The sequence below is a fragment of the Chionomys nivalis genome, chromosome 8, assembly GCF_950005125.1.
Source record: "Chionomys nivalis chromosome 8, mChiNiv1.1, whole genome shotgun sequence".
In the NCBI taxonomy this organism is placed as follows: domain Eukaryota; kingdom Metazoa; phylum Chordata; class Mammalia; order Rodentia; family Cricetidae; genus Chionomys; species Chionomys nivalis.
In genome coordinates this window covers 71265111-71280775 of record NC_080093.1, presented here as the reverse complement: position 1 = coordinate 71280775, position 15665 = coordinate 71265111, and the positions used below count along the sequence as shown (strand labels likewise).

At 47.0% G+C, this 15665-nt stretch overlaps 1 protein-coding gene across 1 annotated transcript in view; it reads right to left on the bottom strand.

The window, feature by feature from the left end:
* The window catches only part of Gtf3c1 (general transcription factor IIIC subunit 1), a 71670-nt gene that overhangs the window by 10345 nt on the left and 45660 nt on the right, over positions 1 to 15665 (bottom strand). The window contains exons 20-29 of the mRNA XM_057777636.1: positions 15054 to 15192; positions 14532 to 14667; positions 14134 to 14212; positions 13811 to 13999; positions 10739 to 10896; positions 5911 to 6053; positions 4341 to 4422; positions 3444 to 3556; positions 1025 to 1087; positions 199 to 292 (exon numbers count right to left, since the gene is read on the bottom strand). Of these exons, the coding sequence (XP_057633619.1) occupies positions 199 to 292; positions 1025 to 1087; positions 3444 to 3556; positions 4341 to 4422; positions 5911 to 6053; positions 10739 to 10896; positions 13811 to 13999; positions 14134 to 14212; positions 14532 to 14667; positions 15054 to 15192 (1196 nt within the window). The remainder of the gene's footprint in view (positions 1 to 198; positions 293 to 1024; positions 1088 to 3443; positions 3557 to 4340; positions 4423 to 5910; positions 6054 to 10738; positions 10897 to 13810; positions 14000 to 14133; positions 14213 to 14531; positions 14668 to 15053; positions 15193 to 15665) is intronic.

Genomic DNA, 15665 nt, shown 5'->3' with positions numbered 1-15665 from the left:
CTGGGATTGGCTTGCCGAGTGAATGCAGCATGCAGGAAGCCTTAGGTTTGATTACAGCAGCAATAAACACACAAGTCAGAACTCTAACAAGAATTAAAGGCACTCAAGGCCCCTGAGACCCCACAGCTAAGAAGAGCAGATTAAGCTCTGGTTCCCTAGGGTCTAAGGCCCTGCTGTGCTGAGGAGGCCAGCACCCACCTGGAAGGACTGGCAGGAGTTGGACTGGCTGTTAGAGAGAGACAGTGTGCTCTGGATCAGGTTCTGTAGCACCAGGAAGTGGATGTCCTCCACACTGAAACACAGCAAGTACCGAAGCTGCAGGAGGCTGCTGGCCCACAGCAGCACCCCTGAGAGGGTGAGTGCACACACGAGAAATAGTTAAAGACATTTCAATCCCACAAAAGCGCTGAGTGCTGAAGTAGTCACACAACTAAAGTAAACGGCAGTCCCTAGGACATACTAATTGTTCAAGTCTCAACAAAAACATTGTTCCCGGTCAGATGTCTGTCTATAATCCCAGAACTGTGAAGCTGCAATGGGAAAGCTGCCCCACAGAGCAACTTTCAGACCAGGGTGAGAAACAGAGTAAGATACTGTCTCAACAAAGCAAGTGCTTTCCCTTGGTGGGAAAGAGGCAATCTAGTGTGTAACTGGCTTCTAAACCAGCAGGTAAAAGTCAGCTTTTTCTTTCCCTGACTCTAATGAGAAAAGGGATCACTGTGTACTATTTTACAGAGCTAAAATTCAGATAAATATTGCTTTGCAAGACATTTTCTGTTGGGTTGAGCTCACTGAAAGACCAGGCAAATGACACTTGAGGATAGGGCTTGGGCAACTTCCTCTGTAAAAGCCAGACTCCATGGGCTCTATTAAAACCACTCAGCACAGAAAGGAAACAGTACAGACAGCACATCAAATGAACATGGCTTGTGTTCTAAAAAACCAATTATTCACAAAAGCAGGTGGCAGGCTGGATTTGGCCCTAGATTCCCCATGGAGGCTAGAGCTGAGAAATGGAGCTTACCTGTTAAGTTCATCCTCCTTCCTGACACGGTCCTTTTCATCTCCAATTGCCAACACTCGGTATCTGCAAAGGAGGAACAAGAGCATGCTGGTGCGACAGGGTGGACGCACAGAGCTGGCACTTGCTCATGGCAGTCATTCATTGCTGAAGGCTGAACACGCCAAACTCAGAACTCACAGAAACCACACCAGGTTTCACCCTTCAAACAAGCCCACTCTTATGACCTGAGGAGCGGGAAAGCATGGGAACACATGGACAGGCAGGGACAATGGGTGTAAAACTGTGGTTCACTGTGAGCAGAAGACAATCAAAGAGAGGAACTTGGAAAAGTACCCAAAGAAATGGTGTGTGTGTGTGTGTGTGTGTGCGCACTGTGCATGTGCTTATTTATAGGTCACAAGTGCATATGTATGTGCGAGTATATGTGTATGGATGTCAGAGGTTGGCCTTGAGTATCTTCTTCAGTTACTGTCTGCATTATTTATTGAGGAAGGGTCTCACAGGAGTAGTCTAGCGGTCAGTCTGCTCAGGGATCCTGTCTCTGCTTCCTCTTCTATGATTAGAGAAAGGCTGCCATGATCACCTGGCATTTTTGTAGGTCTGTCTGATCTCATGGAAACCAAACAGGAAGGTGCTATGAGGCTGAAGGCAGGAAGAAGAGGAGGCAGAGGGTAGAAACTGATGGAAGGTTATGGTGAAGGTAAGGAATGAGTTCTAGTGATTTATTGTGCTTACAGATCATGACTAATAACATACCACATATATTATTATGCACCTTATAAATATATAGCATTATCATCTGTCAATAGGAAAATAAGTAAATTGGACATGATGATGCACACCTGTAATACGGTATGTGGGAGGATGAGGTTAGAGAACATGAACTCAAGACCAGCCTGGCTACATATAAGACCCTGCCTCAAAAACCAAACAAACCACCAAGAACAAAATGAGGGATTGGGGGTTTGCTCTGGAGTACAGCATTTGCCTGATATGTATACGGTCCTGAGTTTAATCTCCAGCACTAGGGAAAAGAATAAATAAATCTTATAAATAAGTGACAATCTTGAAGGCAGAAGAACAGAACATTTCCTGTCTTTTCTGTGAGTTTTATGCAATATCATGTTACATGACACTCAAGTCAACACAAATTCATGAAACTGACTGTTAAAACTCCAGGTTTCACCAAGCCTTTCCTTTGGCTTTTAGAAAACTAAAATAAAACCTCAATTCTGCAATGGTAAATTTATTGACAGAAAAAGTGCTTTTTCAGAAAATCCCCCTTTCATTATATGGGCAGGCATGGAGGTCTCTCCTATCTTGCCTGGTCCACAAAACACTCCAGGCCAAAGTCAATGTTATCGGCCACATCTGCAACTCACTTTTCCTCTAAGTATTTAGAGCTCTACTTTTACGTCCATAACTGTCTTCATTTAGGATTACAAGCGGCCTCTTGTTTGAATGCACATGTGTGAGAAGATGAACAACAAGCATGGGCACAGACACTGAGACCCCATCAAGAGTGTGTATAAATCACACATCCATGCGGGAACTGTAGAGAGTGCTTTACGGCCAAATGAAACAAAACCCAGAAAACAGCTACAGCTGGGTGTGGTGACACATGCCCATAATCCTAAGGATCAAGAGGCTGAGGCAGGAGGAATGCCCAGACTTAGAGACTAGCCTGGGCTACACAAATCTGTCTCACAATACATGAAAAAAGGGCAACTGCCATGGAGGTCTGAAAGTGGACATCATATTCACTGCTGGATGAACCTTAGTGGTTCCAAAGGAAACACAGAGTGAAGGGTGTTTCTACAGGAAGGAGGAGTGTGACCCCATGAGGACGGAGAAAAGGGATCTACATCTGGATATGACTGTGGAAACAGGCCTGGTTTATGTTCCTTCAGATTGTCCAACTCCCCCAACTACTTTCAAACTAGTATGTTCTTCCACACAAGTGTGAGTCAAAAGTGTAAGCTCTGTTATGAGAGCCACTGAGCACAGGCCCTGGCCCCGCTCAGAATTTAAGCTTTGTGACCCTGGCCTGGGGACAGTGGCCAGTGCCTCCCTAGGACTGAAGCTGTGCAGGATGGAGACAGTTGTTCTGACACCTGGTTGTGGCCCTAAGGCAGAGAGCACTGAGTGGACCTGGAGCCACCACCTCTTCCTTTCTTCCATCTTATAGTCTCCTAATAGTAAAAAAAGAAGCATACACAACACAGAGTCTGGATTAGTTAGGTGGGCAGCAGGGACTCAGTGGAAAAAGAAACACAGGTGTCAAGGTATCTGACATCAGGTGGTCCTTGGAGGGGCAATGTAAGGCCAAGTATAGCCAGGCAGGCACTGTTCAGCTGGCTAATCTCTGCTACACACCTGCACAGTGCAAGGCTCTGCCCACTCAGGACAAGGCACCTACTTGGCAAAGAGCTCCTGCAGTGTGTCGGGGATCTCAAGATTAGGGTTCCTCAGGCCAGAGCTGAACTTTTCTTTCAGCTTCTCCACAAATTCTTTAAACTCCTTGGCACAAACCTGTAACACAAGAGCTTAGATGCCACACCTTCCCATGGGAGGGAGGCTGTGCAAACACCAAGGGCATTGTGAGCGAACTCCGCTGGCAGCCACACCCCCAAACACCATACTTGCTGTCTTTTCCACCCCTACCCTGAGTCTACCTGCCGCCTGAGTGGTGAACACTCACTGCCATGCCAGGAATCTGGAGCCCAGGTGACACTGAGAGCTCTCAGACCTGTAGCTCACCTTCCCCAGACTGAGGAGAGATGCAAACACGACCTACACTGTTCCCGCCATGCACATGGACATGCTAGCTGCCAGACACTCGTTGCTCTATTACCTCCTTCCTCTCAGCTTGGTTTCCCCTAGCTGCCCATGTAAGCTGGTTTATCCAGATCCTCCAGCACCCCCTGCTCACCTGTGGCCCGCTGCCTCATGCAGAACACTATTATAGAGAAGTCTCTACTTAGCCAGGGCAGAAGTACCTGGGCCTGCACAGCTAGCCCCTTCCCGTCAACCACCATCTGGCCCCTGACCAGAAACCCACAGAGCAGCTTTCAAAAGCCTCTGCCTGCAATTTTTAAAGAGTTGCTTTGTTTCCTTAACAGGCCCCAAGCTCAACCGCATTTGAAAGTACCAAGTCATACACATGGTCATCTTTAAAATGGATGCCTGGAGTCAGGGCTAGTGGGTCCTAAGCACTGACAAGCTGACTTCCATGTTTGCAGGGTCCTGAGGGCTGGCCAGTTCCTCAACGCCTATATTCAAAGTGCACTGGGCCCTGCAACTGCATGGGACCTACCTTTGGGTCTTCGTAGTTACCCTTTCGACTCATGAAATCTCCAACGAGTGCCTTGTCCTGGTACACCTCCGCCAAGCAGACCCTGGGGGAGGGAAGATCCAGTGCTGTTCAAGTTGTACCCTCCTCCCATTCTGAACACTGAGGGTATTGGCTTCAGCTCTCTGAGAGCTATGATCTACCTAAGCACCAGGAGACAACTAGCTTTGGGGAATGAGTACCCTGTAGTGAGCTGTACCCAATTCAAGTAAGGCTGGTCAGGCTCACATTTTCCATCCTGCTTCTATCTTCCATGGGGAGACCGATGACAATGACATTCTCCTTCAGCCCTACCCCAGCACAGGGATTTGGACAGGACCAAGAGGACCAAGAGAAGTGTGTGTGTGTGTGTGTGTGTGTATGCGTGTGAATTTGAAACTACTGTATACCACTATCAGATTCCTGGCCATAGCACTGCTGTCCACCTGCCAACCTGCCCATGCCTGTGAGGGTAGTGGAACATGGCCTGCCCAAAGGGAAGCAAAGGAGAAACAAGCACATCAGGGAAGCCCAACCAGTTAGAGCCTGCCATCTCTGCTGTCAGGGGAAGGAGAGAGCTGGGCTGAGATAGCTGTCCTTGACATTTCATCATCTTAGTACACAGGCCAAGAGATCTAGTACATAAGAACCCTAGGCCTGCTGCCTCTGAACCCCCCTTTTTCCTTTGTTCCAGGGTATGCTTGGAACAGGGAGCCCAAGCCTCAGATCTTATTCCTTGACAACTCTCTACCACTTTGACACACCTATTGACAGGTCTCCTCTTCTGAGAAGTCAGGAATAGGAGGGCATTTTTCCTTCAGAGAATTCTTTCAGGTAGGAAATAAGAACATTCTACAAATAAGCAAAAGTGGCTTTATATAAGAAAGGCCCATGGCCTGGCTGACTGCAGGTCACGATGTGCCCTGGCTGCTCTGAAACCGCAACAGTACAGGACATTCTTCTGTACCTGCCTTGCACTACCCAACTCTTGCACTGGTGGCATGTTGTGGGTACCTCCCAGCCTCACAGAATCCCTCTGGCCTTCTCTCCTTGGTTCCCTATGGAGAAAGCTGTGGAAGGGCCTGAGGGCCTGTAAGGAGACGGTAGATCAGCCCTGTAGTCAAGAAGATGCTTTGTGATTCCTAGGTACCTGCTGTCCCCACAAGGCCTGTGCTCCACCTGGAAGGACGTGGGGATAGCAGTTCTGCCAAGGGGATACAGTGTTCTTTGTTCAGTGATCCTGGGTCTGTCTTGCTTTTCCCAAGAGTGAGCTCCATGAAGAGTTGTTAGGACTGCTCTGATCACAGCAGTCCCTGCCCTCCATGCATGGGGATACCAGGACAGACGCACAGTGAGCCTCACTCTGCACTTCACACCTGGCTCTGGAAAGTCATGTCTGTTTCACCTGCAGATTCCAATACCTGGACAGTCACTGTACTCATCACACTCCACCTGAATTCCACACCCATGTCTGAACAAAATGGGTAAAGGGGAAAGAAGGAACTAGAAGTGCTGGAATAAGGGCTGGCGTGATCCAGCTGCAAATGTGGCTTACTTGTAGTTCATAAAGGCCTGGGGATTTTTGACTATGTAGCGGGCTCTTCGTCCAACTGAGTGAGATGTCTTATCCAAAGATTCTTCAAAGGTAGCATGCAAAATATCCCGCACAACCTGCCAGGTGACAAATGGTCCTTTCACCTAGTCCAAACACAGAGTGTGACAGTTAGTATCTGCAGAACCCATATATAGGACAGTTAACAAAAGGAATGGGAATGAATGTGTCTTGGGAGCCTGTTTCCCCAGGGAGGCTCAGAGCGCTCGCCTCAGTGTTCACCTACATTGTACCAAGTGAGGTCTGGGGACAGAAAAACAGGACAAATCCTCAATGTTGTATGGGACTGTGCTTTCTGGCATGCTCTGTAAGGGAGGCCCCGGTATCAGGTAAGGTTAAGAGGATGCTAAATGTACTTCGGTAGAGTTTTGTTGCTTTCTTTTGGTATTGAAATACGGTCCTCTCTGTGTAGTCAGGGCTGGTCTGGAACCCTGACTCCTAGGAAAAAGGCGTGCACCACCCCTTGCTGGGTAAGTAGAGCATTAAAGACTGATACATTCTGCGCTCTCAGAGTCATTCTGTATCGTTTGCCTTATATCACATCATCTTCCGATACACATACATACATACACACACACACACACACACACACACACACACACACACACACACACGTATCGGAAGAAACAGAATGAACTAAGATAGTAGAACATGTCAGAAAATAACGCACGGGAGAGGGCTAAAGACAGAGATTTTCCTAACAACACTAACAAGATGCCACCAAGTTCTAGAGAGGAGTAGGGGGCTATGTGATGGGGAAAGGAGGCATTTGTGAGGCAGCCGAAAAAGTTCAGATGGTAATGGGCACCTCTCCATCTTCCTTAGGGAAAAACAGGGATGGAATTTAGGAGAGGGTGGGGTGCAAGAATTAGAGACATCTTCCTTTCCAATTCGAATCCCCTTGATCCCCTTATGTTGTCTTATTGCTATTGCTAAGACTTCAAGAACTATATTGAAGAGGTATGGGGAGAGTGGACAGCCTTGGCGTGTTCCTGATTTTAGTGGGATGGCTTTAAGTTTCTCTCCGTTTAATTTGATGTTAGCTGTCAGCTTGCTGTAAATAGCTTTAATTATATTTAGGTATGACCCTTGTATCCCTAATCTCTCCAAGACTTTTGGATGTTGAATTTTGTCAAATGCTTTTTCAGCATCTAATGAAACTATCATATGGTTTTTTTCTTTCAGTTTATTTATATGATGGAAAGGAAGAAGTTAAACTTGCGTTATTTGCAGATGATATGATAGTGTACTTAAGCGACCCCAAAAACTCTACCAAAGAACTTCTACAGCTGATAAATACCTTTAGTAATGTGGCAGGATACAAGATCAACTCCAAAAAATCAGTCGCCCTCTTATACACAAAGGATATGGAAGCAGAGAGGGAAATAAGAGAAGCATCACCTTTCACGATAGCCACAAACAGCATAAAATATCTTGGGGTAACTCTAACCAAGGAAGTGAAAGATCTATTTGACAAGAACTTTAAGTCTTTGAAGAAAGAAATTGAAGAGGATACCAGAAAATGGAAGGATCTCCCTTGCTCTTGGATTGGGAGGATCAACATAGTAAAAATGGCAATTCTACCAAAGGCAATCTATAGATTCAATGCAATCCCCATCAAGGTCCCATCAAAATTCTTCACAGATCTTGAGAGGACAATAATCAACTTTATATGGAAAAACAAAAAACCCAGGATAGTCAAAACAATCTTATACAATAAAGGAACTTCTGGAGGCATTACCATCCCTGACTTCAAACTCTATTACAGAGCTACAGTAATGAAAACAGCGTGGTACTGGCATAAAAACAGAGAAGTCGACCAATGGAATCGTATAGAAGACCCGGATTTTAACCCACAAACCTATGAACACCTCATTTTCGATAAAGGAGCTAAAAGTGTACAATGGAAGAAAGAAAGCATCTTCAACAAATGGTGCTGGCACAACTGGATGTCAACCTGCAGAAGAATGAAAATAGACCCATATCTCTCACCATGCACAAAACTCAAGTCCAAATGGATCAAAGACCTCAATATCAATCTGAACACATTCAATCTGATAGAAGAGAAAATGGGAAGTACCCTACAACATATGGGCACAGGAGATCGCTTCCTATGTATAACCCCAGCAGCACAGACATTAAGGGCAACATTGAATAAATGGGACCTCCTGAAACTGAGAAGCTTCTGTAAAGCAAAGGACACTGTCACTAAGACAAAAAGGCACCCTACTGACTGGGAGAAGATCTTCACCAACCCTGCAAGAGACAAAGGTCTGATCTCCAAAATATATAAAGAACTCAAGAAACTAGACGTTAAAATGATAATTAACCCAATTAAAAAATGGGGCACTGAACTGAACAGAGAATTCTCAACAGAAGAAGTTCAAATGGCCAAAAGATACTTAAGGTCATGCTCAACCTCCTTAGCGATCAGAGAAATGCAAATCAAAACAACTTTGAGATATCATCTTACACCTGTCAGAATGGCTAAAATCAAAAACACCAAAGACAGCCTTTGCTGGAGAGGTTGTGGAGAAATGGGTATCCTCATCCATTGCTGGTGGGACTGCAAACTTGTGCAACCACTTTGGAAATCAGTGTGGCGGTTTCTCAGAAAAATTGGGATCAACCTACCCCTGGACCCAGCAATACCACTCTTGGGAATATACCCAAGAGATCCCTTATCATATGACAAAAGCATTTGTTCAACTATGTTCATAGCAGCATTATTTGTTAATAGCCAGAACCTGGAAGCATCCTAGGTGTCCTTCAATGGAAGAATGGATGAAGAAAGTGTGGAATATATACACATTAGAGTACTACTCTGCGGTAAAAAACAATGACTTCTCGAATTTTGCATGCAAATGGATGGAAATAGAAAATACTATCCTGAGTGAGGTAACCCAGACCCAAAAAGAAGATCATGGGATGTACTCACTCATAATTGGTTTCTAGCCATGGATAGAGGGCCACTGAGTCTATAATTTGGGGTCCTAAAGAAGCTGAACAAGAGGGCAAACCCAAGGAAAAACGTATAGTTATCCTCCTGGCTATGGGAGGTGGACAAGATTGCCGGGCAAAAAATTGGAATCTTGGGGGTGGGGTGGGATGGGGGTAAGGGGAGATGGAGAGAGAAAGGTGTGGGGGAGAGGATGAGGGGAACGTGGGGAAACGGGATGACTGGGGATATAGGAAGGTTGGATAGGAGAGCAGGGAAACTCATATCTTAGTTAAGGGAGCCACCTAAGGGTTGGCAAGAGACTTGAACTTGGAGTGGCTACCAGATGCCCAGGGCAATGTCCCCAGTTAGTTCCTTGGGCACCTGACGATAGGGAACCTGAAATGAACCTATCCTATAGCCATATTGATGAATATCTTGCATATCACCATAGAACCTTCAACTAGCAATGGATGGAGATAGAGACAGAGACCCACACTGGAGCACCGGACTGAGCTCCCAAGGTCCTAATGAGGAGCAGAAGGAGGGAGAACATGAACAACAAAGTCAGGACCACGAGGGGTGCACCCACCCACTGAGACAGTGGGGCCGATCTGTTGGGAGCTCACCAAGGCCAGTTGGACTGTGACTGAAAAAGCATGGGATGGAACCGGACTCTCTGAACATGGCGGACAATGGGAGCTGACGAGAGGCTAAGGACAATGGCACGGGGTTTTGATCCTACTTCAGGTTCTGGCTTTGTGGGAGCCTAGACAGTTTGGATGTTCACCTTCCTAGATCTGGATGGAGTGGGGAGGACCTTGGACTTTCCACAGGGCAGAGAACTCTGACTGCTCCTGGGACTGGAGAGGGAGGAGAAGAGGAGTGGGGGGAGGGGGAGAGGGGCGGGAGGATGGGGAGGGAAATGGGAGGTGGGGAGGAGGCGGAAATTTTTTTTTCAATAAAAAAATAAAATAAAATAAAAAAATAAAAAAAAGAATATGTACACATAAAAAACATAAGACTCCTATCAAAATTAAACAAACATATATGATAAAAAAAAAAAAAAGAATTAGAGACAAACTGATGAGAAGAGGGATGGAAAAAGCAATGCAGGTCCTAACTGGTTTCTTCTGGTTGTCATGCTGGTGACTAGGAGACAGATCAGTCCTTAAGAACTGCTCTATTTGTTGGCATCACTGCCTGCAGTGGCCTTGACCCAGCTGACACGGAGCTCATGTCCTGTTGGCCTCTAAAAAGGAGCATGGTTTAGTTAATGCTTTGTTGCATACTATGCTGGCAGGAAGCACAGAGCCAGAGGTCACGAGCTGCTATGGGAATGTGAAACACAAGAGCTCTGGCTAGGCTATAGAACCTGTCACCACTAGAAGCAAGAAAGGGTTTGCTGACTGAAAACAAGGCAAGGGAGGTACAGTGAGAGTGGAAGACAAATGTGTAGGGCTATGGCCAAGAAATGCCAAGTGGCTTTTGCCTTAGGGCACAGCTACTCCTGGGCCAGGGGTACCAAAACTACAGAGCCAAGGTGGAAATCAGGGGTTCATGGTACAAAATGCACCAAGCCACCACAGACAACACAGAAGGAATGGGCAGCAGACAAGAGCAAAATGACTTGATCTGCTCTACTGTAGCCAGACAGAAGTGCCCACACATCTGACTAAAGGCTGGGAGAATGTACAGGCTGGTTGTACAAGTACAAAGGATTCTGGGAAATATTCTTCTGGGCAGCCACTGGGAGTGGGTAGTAAGTCCAGAGCCATAGCGCTCACAGCTTAGCAAAGGGCTGGTCCTGTGGGCTGGGGTGATGGCAGGTACCTTGGTATTGAGGACATTGCTGGCAATTCGGCAGAGCATTAGCAACCCATCCTCCTGCATGGACCAGGAGACACGCAGCCGGGTCATCATCCGGAGGGCATTCTGGTCAGCTTCATCTTGGTAGCGCAGCTTTTTGCTTTTGGCTTCCGGGTGCTCTCCTAGAACCACAAGGGGAGAGGAGAGGGATCTTGAAGCAGCTTTTCTACTAGAGGGGAAGGGCCCCAACCACACTGGTAAGAAATGACCAAGGCTACCAGCTACTAGACAATGCCCAGTTCCAAACAAGCAAACCATGAAGAGCAGTTCTTTAACGCATTTCTCTCGGGCTGAATGCCATGGATTCAGGTTAGGCAGTGTGAACGTGACCCTCATAGCCAGAGAAATGACAGTGGGCCCATGATCATGGAGTCCACTGGTTTTACCATCCTGAAGCAGCTAGACAGATAGAAAGATGAAGTGATCTTTTGAAGACATAGTTACAGAGCCAATTAGGTGGCAGCAGCCTAGAGGGTTGGGGCAGGTTTTTCAGAAGTTTTGAACCAGTGTCCAATATATGGTACAGTTTCTCCCATAGCCAGGATCTATGGGTCCAGGAATCAAGGAGTGGAAAGGGAGAGCTCCACTCACTATCACACTAGTGACCTACTAGGAAAATTTTAGTTCCTGTTCCTGGGACCTTAACTTCTGGTCCCAGAGTGGGGACCAAAGGGGAGTGCTCTTGCCAGGAGCCAGAACAAACTTGCCATTGAATGAGAGGCTCATACGTCTCCCCTTGCCACTCTGGACTTCTGATGCCAACAAGATAAGAAAGGAATAACAGTGTTGGGAAGATGATCAATCCAGATTACCAAGGAGAAATTGAATTGCCTCTCCACAATGGAGGTAAAAAAGATTATGTCTGGAGTGCAGTGGCTCTCAACCTGTGGGTCCCCTTTGGCAAATCCCTATCTCCAAAAATGTTTGTATTACGATTCAAAAGAATAGCAAAATTACAGTTAAATGAAGTAACAATGAAAATAATTTTATGGTTGGGGGTTGTCCCAACATGAGGAACTGAGGTTGAGAACCCCTGCTTTAAGACATCTATGTCTTGGTGCTACCATGTTCTGTGATTAAAGTTAATGGGAACTACAGCCTAACTCAGACAGGATGACAGAGGGCACAGGCCCTTCAGAAATGAAGTTATGGGTCACTCCTCCAAGGAGAGAACTAAGACCTGCTGAGGTGCTTGCTAAAGGTGGAGGAAATACAGAATTGGTAGTAGAAGAAAGCTTGCCCCCTCCGTCTGCTTGCTTTCATTTACCAAGTCCATTTCATCCTGGCACTAGAGCCTACTTCTTTGGGATTCCAGTGCATACTGAAGATGAGCTGAGACATCCAGCCTCATGGACTAAACAACAACTGGATTCACTGGTAGACGGCCACTGCTGGACTGGCTGGACCACCCCCTGTAAGTCACCATAATAAATCCCCTTGGTGTATTCCTTCTGTACGTCTCTGCCCCTCATCATCTACCAGTCTATGATTGCTTCCACTGGGTTGTCAAGTCCTCTGAAGGTGCCTTATAGAGATGTTTCCAGAACAATCATGTTCAGAGCATTAGTGAGGCAACCAAAAGCTGTCTCCAAACCCTCAAATATCTGTGAGTCTGTGACCTCAGGGTGCATGCAGATTCTAACAGGGATAGCAAAGCCTATGTTCTAGGGCTGTCTTGAAGATCAAAAACAACAGTAGGAAGCATGTCCTGGGGTCAGGAGGTAAAGATGGGTCAGCAGATAAAGTGGCTTGCCATCAGGTCAACCTGTATTCTAGAACTCTAGAAGCCCTCTTGACACCCACACATTCACTGTGGCTTGCATGTGCATACATGCACACATACAGAAACACACGTGTATACACATATACATATACATAGGTCAATGTAAAAATATTAAAAGAACACTACTACCTCCTGCAAAGTCCACCTTGAGGCTAACCTTGACTGTCACTCAATGGAGAAGCCCCTGAAATTGAAAGCAAAGTGTGCCTCTGGGTGTATCCCACAGGCTGAGACCATGATGGAATATCAGAAAGGAGGAAGCTCCTAACACAGGCAGCATAGCATCTCTGCCTCCTGTCTGCCTGAAAGGGAGCCACTCCCTATCAACTGCCCCATCCCGCAACTCCCACCCCCGCCGCCATGAAGCTCTGTCTCATCAGCCTAGAAACAGACCATGGCACAAACCTCTCAAACTTTGAGTCAAATAGATCCTTCCTGAAGTGGTTGGTACGGGTGTTGTCTGCGACAACAAAAACACAGCAGCACAAAGTGCCTGCTCTACAAGAGCTGGCGGCACCATCATCTATTCCCTCTGGGAGCGCTGGGTTAGGATCTACATACACACATTAGCCACTGCATTTTCCTTCTGAGGAATACTGGTCTATATACTTACTGGTCTTTCATGTATCTGAAACAGGCTAAGTTGAGGTCTATGTCAAGCGATGGGATGTTTATTATGAATGCTAGCAACACAAACCAATAAAGTAGGTTCTTGCTTAAGCACTCTTCTTTGAAGAATCTGCAGCCATGGTTGGTGTTAAAGCAAATGGCCTACTTAGGAAACAGTCCCCTCAGCGCTCACTTCAGTTAGAAATACAGTTTAGATGAGGAACGAGACTAGAAAGTGCCAGGGAGGGATGTGCTGGTTCTAAAGGAACAGTGCAGGTTTAAGCAATTCCAAGCTTCCTCCTAGTTACATTTCAACAGGACTAAGCTTGGCCAGATGAGCAGAGGCAGACACTCAGAGGCAAACAAAGAGAAGAAAGGGACTTCGTTTTGACGACAACAGTCTTGCTAGGAAGATTTTCCAGGTGAGATGAAATCAGAAGCTTGCTAAACCAGAAAGCTGCTAAAGAGAAAAGCTGGCAAATCATACAGCCAGAGAAAACTGGAGAAATGGGTTCATTCTTAGATGGGCTAGAGACACAGCAAGTCAGGATTGCAGACAGGATGAACCCAGACCCTGTGGGAATAACACTGCAATGTGTGGGACATACTATGACAAGACTCAGGTCATGAACACCCCCAGGTACCTCTTCTTCTTCGCTTGATCTTTCTGATAGGCTCCTTCTTCAGCCGTTTCCGCTTCTGGTTCTTCCCACCACGCACTTTTCGGTTCCTGCCAGCAGTAGGTTCTCGGTCCAGTTCAAACTGCTCCTCCTTGTCAGCACAGAGCTCGGCATCAGCTCTCCCCTCCGACCAGAGCGGCAAACGGCCACTGCCTAGAAATAATTAGGGAATACAACTGCTTGGAAAAGCCCCTGTGGAGGCCGCACAAGCCAGCAGAATCCATGGTGATGCTGGCCTGAACTAGCCTCATAGTTGGGACACTTTAGTGTGGAAGCTCAGCACACACCTCCGGACCCAAGTGGCATTGGGCGCTTAGACAGGAACGTCTGGAGTCTTCCTGTGAGCCCATTCTCGGGGGTGTTGTTCTGAAAGGTAAGCACAGCACTGGGGTGAGCTGAGAACTTCCATGGATCTCCAATCCATTCAGTTCTTGCATGAGCCCTACCCCTGGAGGCAACTTGCCACCAGACTTTCTGTGCATCTCTAAAAATGAGCACTCGTGCATATGACAAAGTAAGCCAGAAACCAATGGGAAAGCAAACTCTAGGCTAGGCAGATATTCATGTGTCGCCTCTTAACACTGGCTTCACAAGCTCTCAGAAGTCCTGAGTGGCAAAGGGCCAGAGTTGAGGAGATAGTGACGATGGCTCCAGGTGCTGGGATGGCGTGTCCCCAGGAACCTACCTTTCTGGCTTTGTTGATAATGTAGCTGGTCCAGACCCAGTTGCGCTTCAGGTGTGCATAGAAGCTAGAGTCCAGCCCAGCAGCTCCCAGCCCATCTCCAGGGACTAAGCCTTCATCCACAACTTCTCGGCTCCCCCTGAGACAAGGCAAATAGAAAAAGCCCTTCCTGGTAAGTCAAGAGCTACCACATGGAGTGGGAGGACCATGTGTGATTATGTGACAATGTTCATTTTTCCAGGACAGGACAGTAATGAGCAGATAGAAAGAAAGAGCTTGGAGTGCTAGGTTGGGAGGTTGTTAAATTTTCAGAAATCAAAAAGTTTGATTTTCATGTGAAATTGGCAGCTTCTAAATTCTGACATGGATGGGATTTCAGAAGTTACGTTCAGAAACATGTCTAGGGTCAGATATTGGCCATGGCAACCAAACTTCTGCCCCTGGCTTCCAGCCTAAGTTGTTAGCCAAGGCCAGGGTCAAAAGATGGAGGTCACGGCAGGATCACCATCAGGGGGTGGTACGCACGTGGTGTACTCCAGCATGGCACACTTGCGCTCCAGGTTGTGCTTATCCATGGCGCTTTCCTGCTCCTTCCGTAAGCTGCCTTCTGGGTCACTGCCCTGGTCAGGGCAGATCTTCTGTGCACAGGGGCAACGCACCACACCTGGACAACCAAAGCAGGGCTCAGTGACGTATTTCCTGCCAAGTGCTGACAGTCAGAGGGAGTGTGAAGAATGGACGTTTGGTCTGTGAGGTGTCCCTACCCTAAGGAGAGGGAGCCATGGTCTCAGGTGAAGCCCTTCTCACAATGGCATGCAGAGAGAGGTGGGGAGAGAGCAGGGAAAGCAGGTGAAAGCAAGAGCGGGTTTCCTCTGACGGGATCTCTACTGGCACAGTCTGTTAAGGATGGGAGGCAAATGACAACCAGGGGAAACCTCCTTCCTGACTGATACAGGCAATGGCTTGACGGCATGGCCAGTGAGCGCAGCAAAGGAAGCTCAGGCAGCTTTTCTTGGTTAGAATGATATCTAAGATACTTTGCTCAGCTTCACTTTGAGACTCTACACATGTATGCTGACAGTTTCGGTTCAAAAGGCAAAGCACTGAGGCTTAGGGAGACTGCACTTAACCCACTCT